Consider the following 13,500-nt stretch of genomic DNA (forward strand, 5'->3'; position numbering starts at 1 on the left):
AGTAGCGGTGAGCTCTGCCAGTACAAGTGGTAGCTTTACCTAAGGGTTTGCCTGGGTTCACCCACTTCTGAGGCTGGAATGGGGGCAAACCCCTAATGTAGATGATGCCTGAGATGCTGTGGAACAAAGAGGAAAGACAGGTCCTTGTTCTGGGCATGGAAGACGGGTGTTCCATGCTGCGTTTTTTATCAGAGAAATTGAAACAGGCCATTGACATCACCCTTGGGGTGCCTGCATAGATTCCAGCCACTCCTGTGGATGGCAAACCTTTTGGCCTACGTCTGCAAAGAGCTGCATGAGAAGTTGTTAAACCGTTCAACTCTCCATTAAGTGGAAGTAATTCATGCAGTGTCTGAATGTTTGCTAACAATGGGCAAACTTCCTATGGCTTGAAATGGGTGGGAGTGGGGAGGGGAGAGGGAGCATCTGGATAAGTTCAGATGCTTGATCCAAACCTGAGGCAAAGGTGGGCTGGGTATTCTTGCACTGAAGAGTATCAGAAATCCTGCTTCCAGCTGGGCTGGAAACAACAAGAACATTTCTTGCAGTTTTTCTGAACTTGTGCCTGAACCCAGAAGCACTGAGTAGTTGCTTAAAAACAAAACACAGTGAGAAAAAGCCAGTGAAATGTTTCATGCCTCGGAGATGTGGTTCCAGTTTGGAGCAACGATTTGGATGGACTTTTATTTTATCCAGACTGGTTTAGCTACTTGGACTGTTCTTTCTTTGCTTGTCTGCCTACCCAGAGACCCTTTAACAAAGAGATTGAACTCGCAGTGGTTTTATGTTAGTTCGGCCAACAGCTTCTTACGATGATCAGCTTCAGAAATAACAGGACCTGCCTAGGGGAAGGCAACAAAAATATTTCCTTCGTGAACTGAGTGGGGAATCAAAAGGTTAGAGAAACCCAAACCATACTGGGACATCTGGACCAACCAGTGGTAATTATGCTCCTGGATGGGTCAGTGCCCGGTTAGAAACCAGGAACTTTGGATGTAAAAAAGTGAGTCTCTTCTATCTGCGCTAAAAGAGCAGCTGTGTTCACTCAAGGGAATGAGCAGATCTAACCTGGGAGGGAGAAAAAGTGCCATGCTATTAGTGGGGGTTACCCACTTGTGTTAAAAGCTGAAAAGAAAGTAGATTGATTGCACCACCTTTATTGGCACACCTGTGCCACAAAGGCATCTTGCACTAAAAAGAAACTAGCCTGAGATTTTTCAACACAGACTAGGGGATTTACCCTCACATGATGAATGTAACATGTGTCTAAATCCCTTGGGCTGCTTTGAAAAATCTCTAGGCATTCATCATTTCCTGCTGACTTCTCATTCTTGGTTTGTTTGCTTGGTTTTTGTGTCTTGCACTCTGTAGCAGTGCAGTGCATATATCCGAGAGTTGTGTGTGTCAGTTGCTGGTCTCTGGGAATATCTGAGTGTGCACTTAACAGGCTTGGGCTTGGGCTTGTTAGTTTTACCTTATTTTATTTTGGGTGTGATTTCAGGCTTCAGGGAAGTGGATTTTTCTGGCACGACTATCCCCCTCAAGCAAGGGCACCTAAAAGTTAGGAGGAGGAGTAATGTTAAATATTCTGGTCGCGCCATGCCAGGGCTGGTAGAGGTGTAAGGTACAGGTATGATGCCATACTGTTTGGGAGATGGACTACTGCCCTGGTATGCAATAGGGCCCAAACTTTTCAGTAGTCTCCAATAATTTCGGAGGTATCGCCAACCTCCCCCTCCCCCCCCTTTTTTTTTGATGTGCAACATGCCTCCATTGTCACTGATGGGAGCTGTGGGAGATCAGCACCTCTGACAATGGCTGGGTGTATTAAGTAGGGTGCCCAAAACTCATGGCTGCTTTTTTTTTTTTTTTTGAAAACTTTGCAGTCTTTTCCAACTCTACCTTACTCTTCCCTTCAGTGCTATGGGATTAAGAGAGAAGGAAGTGAGAATACCAGATTGCTCATCTTGGGAGGAACCCCAAAGCATCTGGGTTTCTCTAACTCCTAGCCCAATCCATTGATTGCAGATCTGCTGTCGTGAGAAAAGGCTTTGAATTCCAGCTGCCCCAATGTTGTCCACCCAGATATAATCTTCCCTTTTCACAGGTCAGGCCGTATGGCTCTTCATTGTGAAGATGGACACTCATGTCTTCCCCCAGATCTGTGTTTGGCCTGTCTTCTGGCACTGCAAGCCAGTGTGTGGTGTGCTTGTCCGTCTGTCCGTGTGTGACATGGGAATGGACTTGTTTTACTTTTATAGCTGAAAGACTTTTGGCTTTCAAAGCCCTCATCGTGCTGGTGTCAATGAGGATGTTCCATCACAGTGCTCGTGGGTCGTTATCCTGCTGTGTGGGGGCACCATCACCTTGTCATGGTGGGAGGAGACGGCAGCCCGAGAGGGTGTCCCTGTTCAAGTGGGATACATGGGCATCCTACAGGTTGATTTGTGAGGCTGTAAAGTTGGTTGGGTCTCATCTCAAGCTGCCCTTTGGATAATGCCTGGTTTTCTGCGTTTTGTGAGTGCTGGCCTGCTGTCACTGTGCTGACACCAAAGATCTTTGGGGAGTTCTTTTATCGTGAGTGTCTGGGAGGTGGTGGTGGAAGGGGGGGTGAGGGGGCTGTTTAACCCAGTGAATCTCATTGGGAGGGTGGCCATTTCCCCTCCTGATTTGCTAGGATGACCAGAATCGATGGCCTTTTCTCCAAGGTACAGTGAAGAAACAGTTTGTTTGAGCCGCCTGTGAGTGGAGGAGTTGACTGTTTCTCCCCACCTCTCCTCCTCTTCCTCCTCCGCTCTCTGTCCGTTCAGCTGGGATGCAGGGCGAGTGTTGAGAGACGCTGGAGGGTGTAGCATAGTGGTGCGGGAAGGAGCGAGGCGCTCCCGCAGGCATAAGCATATTCCGCAGGTGTAAGAGCTTCAGTGAAGTGCCCCACACAACCCATCCTGGTCTGGTCTGCGAACCAGAGGACTAAAAACACAGTGCTTATCTTAACTCCACAGGTGACATCCGAACGCGGGTAGGCCAAACTGATGGTGAGCTAAGAGCAGTGGGTGAAGGTGACTCAGGGCTGGGTGGAGGCACAGCTCCCTCCAACCAGCTCAGAGGGGGCCTCTGCCGGTGGGAAATGCTCAAAGGAAATATAAAGCCGTGACTTGGAGTTGGTAACCATTCCTTCCACTGCAGAAATCACTGGGTGAAATTTTCATGGAGGATTTTGTGCAGGAGGTCAGACTAGAGGATGGTCCCTTCTGTCCCGTGACAACTACCTTTATCACTAGATTTCTTCTTTGTAAAAACAGAATCAGCCCAGTTTCCTTCCAGTGCAATTGATTGGCTAGAAAGAACTGCCTTTCCACTCGCTGGGGGAAGGAGTGAACCCAGCAGGTTGCAGCAGGTCACGGCTGTAATGGGATGATAAGGAACTTCTTTGGAATGTAATTTTCAGTGAGCGCTGAGGGACTGATTTCTAGTCTAGATGAGCAGCTGCACTTCCATGACCCCTGGCACTCTCTAGAGTTTGTTAGCTGGGGCAGGCTGGGAGCTGTGGACAGGAATAATCCAGACCATGTGATGATATGTGAGGCGTAACACTCTGACAGTAGGAAGATGGCCACTGGCTAATTAGAAATACTTGTGGGGGTGAAGGGAAACGGATGGATAGCATTTTATTTTGCAAAAGCAGAACTAGAGTGGGATTTAGATCCGGAGGGCACTTTCCTCTGAACTCTCAAGGTTCAGAAGGTTTGAAGCCACGGTTCTGGTTTTGTGTCAGCTCCATATAGAATCCATTTAAACGTACTGTGATGCATGAATTTAACTGACATTTAGACGGCGTATGCACTGAGTGTTCTTTGCATACAAGTCCCTCCCGGGAATGGATGTGATCTTCCACATCCCGTGTATGTGCGATGGCTGCAGTGGAATGCCCGATAACACACACACACATGTGGTTTGGCGGGATTGGTGTTAGTGTGACTGCCGTGGAAAGCTGCTGCATCTCGCAAGGTGGGGAAGTTGCCCTCCCCAAAAACGCCATGTGACCAAGTTGCTGCCTGCTTCACCGTTGAGTGCTGAAAATCTGAATCGCACCTTAAACCCGTGACCGAATAAACTGTGACTTGACTTCTGGGTGGGTTGAGAGAGCTCTAAGCTTTCAGGCTTGGATTTTCAAAGGAACCTTATGAACTTGTGAATGGGATGCCTTAGGCTCCTTTATAAATTCTTCCCCCAGTTTCTGTTTGCTTACTCCTGTGCATGCCCAGCTTGAGATGCAGAGGACCTGATTTTCAGAAGTGTTGAGCACCCATGACTTTGGTAGAAGCAACGGTAGTGGTGGGCTCTCTGCATCTCTGGGAAGCCAGGTCCAACATGTGTCAAACAGGACACCCAAAAGCAGCAGCTTTTGGGAACGCTGGCCTTCAGCGTGTTGGTGCAGGCAAGGATCCAGAGCTCCTGACCGGAATTGAGGCTACAATGTGAAAACTCGCACAGATTTGGTTTCCTTCTTGCATGCTCATCTGGGGGCGTTTGTCATGAGTGGCATCTGCTTGGACCTGCTGCTCCACGTGGAGTTGATGAATCTGTGACACCTTTAAATTGATTCCTTTCTGTAGGTTTAAAAAAATAAATAAATACAAATGCACCGCTTCCCATTTGCCTACAAGCCAAATCACTGTGTGTGTCTAACCCACCTCTCTTTTGAGTTATACTTCCACTTTTTTTTTTGTCTTTTTGTTAAACGCACAGAAGCGTGTGCACTCACGCGTGCCGCACACACACCAGAACTAATGCATTTTGATTTCCATTCATTTCAAAGTGATCTGTTTGGAAATGTTTGTGTCTTTTCTTACAGCTTCTGAAGTCGCCCCATAGTCGGTTGCCCCATCACACACCTAGTGCCTGAATTTGATCCATGTGGCCATCCTAGTTCTCCATAGTTTCTCTTATTTTTATTTAGTTTTGTTCGGTACTGTTGTGTTGCTGTTTTTTTATTTCTTTCTCCTGAAGTCCCTGAGATCTGCCTGCGGCTGCCTCTCACCTCTTCTCTGTTTATCCCCCACCCTCCACCCCAACCTCCCGACAGATCAAAGTGGTGAATGCGTTCCGTAGCTCCTTATACGAAGGCCTCGAGAAACCTGAATCCAGAAGCTCCATTCATAACTTCATGATTCACCCAGAGTTCATCCTGGAGGAAGACGAGCCTCGAACCCCATTTCTCGACGGTGCAGAAGAAGACGCTGAGACTGCTGGACTCAAAAACCAAGGTGGGGGTAGCCCAGGTGAATCCTTCTCCCTCAACAAAAATAACAATGCGGTGGACAGCGATCTAGCCGAGGACACCGTCCCAGAGTTTGAAAGTCCCTTAGACAGCTTTGAATCATCGGTTTGACCTTTGAACTTTGACCCCTCCCCTTCACTTCCTTCACCCCAAGTCCCGTGTGATGTCCGCACCAATAACTGATATTGCAAAGCGGTCACTTCATGTCAACTGCTCATATGTATATTATTTTGTTTTCCTTATATGGTTATTTAGTGGCAGGAAGCAGAGTACCACGTCATGCATTGGGGCGGAGGGAGGAGCGGAGCTGTTTGCAGTGGGTACTCGCCCAGGTGGGAAACAGCCAAGTTGATATTTCTTCTCCTTGAATTGGGTTCCATGTGTCAATAGGGGTTTTTCATTTTGAAAAATTCATGTTCAAAGAAAAGGTTCAGATTGTCTTAAAGAGTCTTACATGCACACTCGCCATCCGAGGGTACATCTGTGGGGTGATTTGGGGGTCTTTTTGCTTGTGGGATTTGACTACCCAATAACGTCACACTTGGGGGAGAAAAAGCAACATGAAGGTGCAGGTTTAAAAATTAAACGGGAAATAATCTTGAATTGTTTTAAAGAGGAGGAAAGTGAAAAAAACAAACAAACAGGTATTCCCCACAAAGACTCCAATGGGTACAGCATGTAAACCAGTCTTCCACCTTGAAAAAATGGTACCTAGCCTTTACAACTTTTCTGTCTTTGTGTGTGTGTCTCTCTCTGTTTCCAGCGTACTGACTGTGATAAAAACAAGGGATGAGGGTGATTTAAGAGTCTTAAATATGTTCTCTAAGATGTGATTAGAAAAAGACCATGTTTTGTTACAGAGCACCACGGCAGATGATGCTACCACTGCTGGGAATGTTCTCTGAGCACTGCCAGGACTGGAATTAATAAGTCTTACTTTCTGTGGCTCTTTTAAAATGCATCTTTTTGCTCTTGAACTGTGTGATGTTAGGCAACATGCTTTTCGATGGTCAGCAAGAGTCGCACGTCATTTAATAGCAAATCGTTTCTGAACCGCCTTTGTGAGCGGAGGTGTTTTTGCAGGTTTTGGGGTTTTTTATATGGTCAGGTTAAATATTCCTTTGGCCCTGGAGCGAGGCGAGCAGCAGCTAAGGTTCATCACAAAGAACATACCACCTGCGTACACCAGGGCTGCAGATCCTTTCCAAAGTGGTGGCGATCTGGGTAGGAATCGAGTGCCAGCTACTGATGGAATGGCTGGAGCAACTTAAGGTTATCAATCCCTGCCGAGTTTTGCAGGTCCCTTAGGATAGAGAGAAGAGAGACGGCAGCAGGGGAGGGCATATCTGCAGTAGCCGTATCTGCGCAATCCCATTCAGTGTACCTACCCGCCTCACGATGGTAATGGCATGTCTGTGTGTTGGATGAAGCTGTCTGCAAACAGGGGCGTCCTCCTGTAACACAGCTGTCTTATTACTGGGAAGGGTACTCCTTCACCAGGACTTCAGAGGAGGCTTGTTAGCTAAGCATTGCCTCATTCTCCCTTGTTACAAAGACCCCCTCTCCACCTTAGACCCAAATTTGCCTCCCCGCTCACCTGGATCTTGTTGCGTCTCAGTACCACAAACAGACACAAGAAATGATGAGGCATGAAGCTACCGTCATGGCCAATGTTATTTACTCTGGAGAAATCGGTTCCAGGTGTCCTGTGCTAATTGTTAATGTGTCTCTCGGTTTTTTAGGTTTGTCCCCTGATATTTAGGCTGTAGCAGGGTGAGAGGTCTGGGCTTGAGTTTTGGATCATCTGGGAAGCCACTCGCTGAAATAGCTCTGAGCAAACTCACTTGTGAAGCCAAGAAAGGGCCAGCTCACTAGGGAGGGGGGAGATGTGCCTGCAACGCCTGTTCATTGGGTACTTCTACATCTCTCAGAGTTTGGCCTTAGGTTGGTGTCGTTGAGAAATGCAGTAGAAGGTTACCTACTTTACCCCGTTATCCAACACTTATTCAATTAAAAGCTGTATCTGGAAGCAAAGAGAGAACCCATTTGCGACTGACTGTATTATAGGGTTTGTGACAAAAAAGGGATGGGGGGGCCTTGCCCGGCCTCCTTCCCAACAAACAGAAATAGTGAGTGAGTGAGTGAGTGAGGTTTTTTTAAGAATGCACAGCAGAAACTCCCGTGCCTTTTCCACGCACTGCCCAAAGCACCGTCTGCTACGTGGGAGCCCGGTACTTTGCCAAGAAATAAGTGTTCCTTAAACAACAACAACAAAATATTAATTGGTTGGGTTTTTTTAACTCAACAGTGACTCACACCTTGGGGCTGGGTCACTCCATTCCATCATCTGTTCAAGGTAGACCGATGAAAGGTCCTTCTCACAGGGTCTTCTGCTCAAAGGCTGGTAAAAAGGAAGGGATGCTAGGCTCCACAAACTGCCAACCCCAAGAAAAAATAACCACCACTGTGCATCTTAATTGCAAATCAAAGCCCACCCCTTCCATCTACATAAACCCATCTGCTTCTTTCATTTCTTTCATTCTTCATGTAAGATATAACTGGGCGGGATTAAGGGGAAAATATAGCTGTTTCTTGGTCTCCTACATGACCTATCTGATGGGAAAGAGAAAAGGATTTTCGTTTTCCTGTTCTAAAGGTTACATTGCTTAAAAGATCATTTTTCTATTTTAAATACTTGCAAAAAAAAAAACAACACAACAGATGAAAATACGGTGTTCTTAGGCGCTTACGTAAATATTTATTAAATACTTTTGGGGGGACACTGATTTTGTTTCTTTGATATTTTTTTATTACCTCAGACCTGTTTAAAAAAAAAATTTTTGAAAAAAAAAAAACCAAAAAAAAAACCTTGGGAGGCGCTTAAAAAGTCACTCCCAGAGGTCTCTGTGACTAGCAGGTTACCATGAGGGTCTGGTCTACCTTTTTAGTCGATATTTTTTTTTTTGTTGTTGTTCTAGTTTCAATCATAGGAGGGGAAAATAATTATATATAAATATTATGCAAAAAATATAGTTTTCTTTAGATCAGAAACTGATATTTTTAAGTCAGCCATATGTATTTTGTTTAAAGGAAAAAAAAAAGCTGTGAGCCATGTGTCTGCAAGGAAATCTGATCACATGACTGGCAGTTTAAAGTGACAGGTAACTTAATGATTGGTCAGACTCCAATCAACTTCCTTTCTCTGAGCAGCCATCTTTGTACTAAAAGTTAGTTGGATTACACAAAAATGTTTTTTTATATAAATTATGTTGGTATGGCTGGTTGCTTAAAGTATATGCGTTTATTGTGCATACTTTTTTATGTAAAATATTTTTTCAATTTAGTTTCAATGATAAACTGGCAGCAGCTAACTATGGCTTAAGTTATTGAGGAAACTTAAAATGGGGAGAGAGAGAGATGGTGTTTTCGATTAAAAGGCATGGTAGCCTAAATTAATTTCTTGGGATTTCTGAAATGTCTTGAAAGATGGAAATATTTTTATTTTATTTTATTTTTTACTGCCAACAGAATGAGTGGGGGGAAAATTAAACAGATAGTGCCATGCCGGACAGGAAATGAAGTAATATCCTGTGATACGTGTTAACTTGCCTCAGAATGCTGTGTTATTAAAACACTCTAAACAATTTTGCATCCAATTCTTAATAGTAGGGTCTGTTTTGTTTCGTTAAATAAATTGGCGGATTGGTACCAAAGACATTATATTACTTCCGGTGTGCAATGGGGATTATCCATTGTTAGGGGGTTTCATCACGTGATTAGGTTTGGGGAGGGGTGTTTATTTGCACAGGGATCTGACTTTAATTTTCAAAGGTTTTGTGCAATAAGTTTTTAAGGAAAAATTTAAAACAAGAACAAAAAAATCTCCAGAAGGAAAAATACTAAACTGAATTTTAGCCATGGGTAGGCTGTAAAAATAAATCAGCTAGGGCAGAGGAAAATACTTCCTTTGATACATGTTCAGTCTGTCCCTCATCTAGAAGCTTTCTCTGTGGGTAGCTTTGACAATGTGTGGCGGGGTTAACTTTGGATCATGCCAGGGAAGAGGCCATTCAAAGCCCATTGCAGACTCCCACGACCTTCAGTGGGCTCTGGGTCAGGCCCTCTGAGGAAGAAGTTGAGTTGCTATAGTGACTTCTTCCAGCATTCCACCAGGCAGGGATTCATTTTTTCGACAGTCAAGGCCTTTGCTTTTCACGTGTGCCCAGTTTCTGCCTTTACATGTGTTTTGGGCAAATGGCTTTGGATAGTTGAGTCTCTGGGAGCTACAGCTCCAAAAGAGGGGAAGGGTAATCATAGGCTCCGTTTATGCCATGAGAAAGTCTTCGACGACTTCATCTTCTGCTCTCCTCACCTGCTCATGAGTTTACCAATCCGCTGGGCTGTCCATAAGGATCTCCTGAAATGCGCTCTGAAAACGCCACTCCTCCTTCCCCCCACACATCTCCCTGCAGTACATCTTGCAGAGAGAAGGACAAGCTAAGTATAACTCAAGCGCATCGAACTTTGGCCTGATGTCATAACTGACCATAACTCCTTCAGGCTTATCTAGAATATATGGGTCAGAAACAATGCTGCTTTGTGGCTTGTGTTATCCTATTAGTGGTGGTGTCTCTTTTCCCTTTCCTTATCAGTAATTCTGCCCATCTCTTCCTCCTGGCTGTCTGACCTCTTGTGCTTTATGCCTCTGATGTCCCTGCTGCCTCCCTCCTCCCCACCCCCAAAAAGGGGTGTGTGGTTGAGGTGTTAAGTTCATTAGCCTTTCAGCAAAGTCCATGGCTAAAACTGTCTTTAGTTTATTTCCTACCCCTCAATAAATATATATACAAGTATGAAAATATGCACTGTGTATATATATTTATCTAACTCTCTTTAAAAAAACATAAACAAAAACAACCAAAATCTTTCTTTTGAAAAGAGCACGCAGGTTTGAATTTGAGTTTCTTTTTTTCAGTAACTAGTATAATAAGCACTGGTATTTTTGTATTTAAAAAAAAAAAAAAGAAAAAAATTACAAAATAAAAGACTGAATATTATGTGGTATGCATGACATTAAAAACAATGGTGGTTTCAAAGCAATATGTACCCTGGTGTGTTTGCCATATCCTAGAGTCCAGTTTAAAGTGCACCTGATCTGTATTTGCATTTTGATATTATTTAATCTCTATGTACAATGTTTTGCATGTAATTTATATGGTTCTTGGAAAGGAAAAAAATTGTCAACTAGCTTCTTCTGGGAAAATTTGGAACTCAAAGCATAGATAATGCTCTTATTGGAAACGGAAGGGTCAGGGGAAAAAACGACACAACCGAAGATAAAGAGGGGGAAACAAAGGGGTAACGTTTTAAATCAATAAAGCTTTGCTGTTGAGCAGAAACAATGTGCGATTGCATCGAGAGAATAAAATGTGCCCACGCATAATTGTGCTGTCCTCAGTGTGTGTCCACCAGCTCGTGAAGTCACTGATCATCTACTGAAGCTGAGACGAAGGTTTGCACATAAAAGCACTTACAGGCTCATCTCAGAGCAAAGTTGTAGTGTGGAAACTGGCATTGAAACAAACAAAGCAATCTAACACAATAAAAACAACGTTACTGAAAAGGGTTTCCAACTTCCCTATTCAGATGTAGGTGATTGCACGAAACTATTTGTTCCAGGTGTTCTGACTTCTCCCACCTCTGAGCAAGGTCCAGAATCAGCTGTCAAATACTAGCCAAAACAAACACCTTCACACACAGGTGGCCAGGCAGATTAATAAAACATTTTCCCATTCCTCTGATGCTGTCCCCAAAGCCAGTACATTACAATGGAGTTGAACTGCATCTTCCTATTTTTTTGGCCTCAATTCAGTAAAGCACTTTAAACATCTGTCTAAGTCCATCCCTCTTCAGCACAGCACTTAAGAACTTGCCTAAATATAAGCACATGCTTAAGGGCACATTTGATTTGGAGTCTCAAAGAACAATGGGTGTGGTTTTGGTTTGGTTCAACATACTGTAATTAGCACCTGAAATTTATCAAAAGATGTAGCTGAAACAAGGCCTGATTCTGCAGCATTTATGCTCCGGAGTGATTTTTCTAAGTGGAGTAGTCTTAACAGAATCAATGGGGCTGTTCCCATAAGTAAAATTATTCACGGGCTTAAGCATTTTTAGGATGAGGGTCTAATTTTGAAGATGTGATGGAGATTTTGACCATGTGGCGGGATGTAAGTTACAAAGCACCTTCAGGGCTTGCACAATGCATGTTCATTTCCAAGTACAGGGCTTTGTCTAATAGTAGCTGGTGCAAGCTCAGGGTCTACTTGTTGCTCAGTGTCCTGAAGTCAAGGGTACTTGTCCCTGAGGTCCTCTCCTGCTGGTTCTTCCTGTATGGTCTTTATTTTGAAATGGATCATCCAGTTTCTGGATTTAAAATACTTTGCATCTGAATGACCATAGATGAGTCAGGGTTTTTGTGGGGAGCAAGGAGGTGGGATAAAAATAGGAGATCTGTTACATACCCCTTAAACTTCCGTCCTAAGCATCTTGTAGGCATTTGAAACCATCACATTCCCAATTTCTTTATCAAGGCTGTCACTGCCTTCTGAGCCTATGATCATAGGCCGTATGTCTTCAACCAAATCCCTTTCTGAGGTTAAGGGTGGCCAAGACTGGGGACTATATAAACCAGCAGTTCTCTGGTTTTTTTCTTCCCAGAGACTAGCAAATGAACTGATGTGAATTAAGCTTAGCTCTGAGCTCAAGTGAATGGGAGACGTGGTTACGGGAGTTTTTCTTACAGGGTAATGCAAGTTCCTTGCATGGTCAACATTGTTTCCAATGGTGTGCTATCAAATATTGTACCTCTTTTTGTGATAACACGCTAGATAACACTGGAGGCCTGTCTTTTGGGGTTTAAAAAGATGCTGTCAGAAATGTGGTGTATTTGTAAAAGTAAAAGCTGGCTCGGACTGGATGCTATTCAGCACAAATGCTCATGATTTTCTCAGTGGTTTATAGCCCTCGTCAGTTTTTCTGGACAACGGCTGCACTGCTAATTTACATACTTGTGTGTGGTGTTTTTTCCCCATGCCCAGTTATCGTGTCAACAGTAGTACTCACACTGCCATTCTCATACTTTTGTGCCTAATGTATGTTCCTTGTTACTGTGTTGGCCTGTAGCAACTTTTGTGCAGTAATTTGGTTGACTGGGCATTGGCAGATACGATCAAGATCATTATTTCAGCTGTCACTGATCTTGCATCTTCTATTTCCATCCTGCCAGTTGATGGGAACTCCCCACCATTCATTCTACCAAGATATGTTGTTATGATGCCAGATTAGCAGCTGCAGAGGCACTGGAAATGGGTCACTGGTGAATCCACTTTGAGGTCCTACATTAGGCAAATTTAGGCATGATCGGGAAAGGCTCGTTTAGGTGGTTTTATTATGTCGGCGGGAGAGCTCAGAACGCATAACACGGCCACACCGGCGCTCTTACAGTGGCACAGTGCCGCTGTAAGTTTCAAGTGTAGACTAGACCTTAGAGTCCTGTTTTTCAGAAGTGCTAAGCACCTGTGAGTCAATTTCCAATGAAAGTCAAATAGAAGCTGGGAGGTGCTCAGCACCACTGAAAAATCAAACCAGAATTAAAACTGACTTTCAAAAAACCAAACAAACCCCACAACTGATTTCTTTCATTACTTCAGAAAGGTTCCTAGCCAGAAACAAGAGTTTATTTCCCAGCTCATTGATACATTGTGGGCTAAGTATTCCTGGGCCTTCACCTTGTGAGCCAGTCTTTAGCTACCCTGGCTAGTTTGCTATCTGCTTTTGGACCTTGACTCATTTCCTTTTCAGAAGAGCCTCTTCCTTGAGTCTTCATTAACTGAATGGGGTGGTTGACAGAGAACGCCTGCCCCCTTTATGGGGTCATGATTTGATTTAAGGGACAAATTATTGCTGCTTTAAACAGCCCAACCAACAAAAAATCGACCCAGCAACTCACTGCCTTAATCTGTGGCTTAAAAAAAAAAAGCAAAGCCTCATTAGATATCAGTGCTGAGTATTTACTGCTTCTGTCCTCTGTGTCTGTCCACATGTGTGGTCCTCCACCCTGTGTCTCTGACAAAGCCAGACTGAATAGGGGAGGCCATCAGTCATTCATGGGCAAGCATTTTTTTTTAATCCTGTTGTAAATAAAAAGATATAAAAATGTC

General features: G+C 44.1%; 1 protein-coding gene across 3 annotated transcripts in view; it reads left to right on the top strand.

Moving 5' to 3' along the window:
* The window catches only part of ATP2B4 (ATPase plasma membrane Ca2+ transporting 4), a 54,894-nt gene extending 41,394 nt beyond the window's left edge, over window positions 1–13,500 (top strand). For all 3 annotated transcript variants that reach the window (XM_067531813.1, XM_067531812.1, XM_067531811.1), the window contains one exon: window positions 5,087–13,500. In XM_067531813.1, coding sequence (XP_067387914.1) covers window positions 5,087–5,392 — 306 coding nt within the window. In that variant the 3' untranslated portion in view covers window positions 5,393–13,500. The remainder of the gene's footprint in view (window positions 1–5,086) is intronic.

The sequence above is a fragment of the Emydura macquarii genome, unplaced genomic scaffold, assembly GCF_026122565.2.
Source record: "Emydura macquarii macquarii isolate MOO-44397 ecotype Brisbane River unplaced genomic scaffold, CSIRO-AGI_Emac_v2 contig_3220, whole genome shotgun sequence".
NCBI lineage: Eukaryota > Metazoa > Chordata > Testudines > Chelidae > Emydura > Emydura macquarii.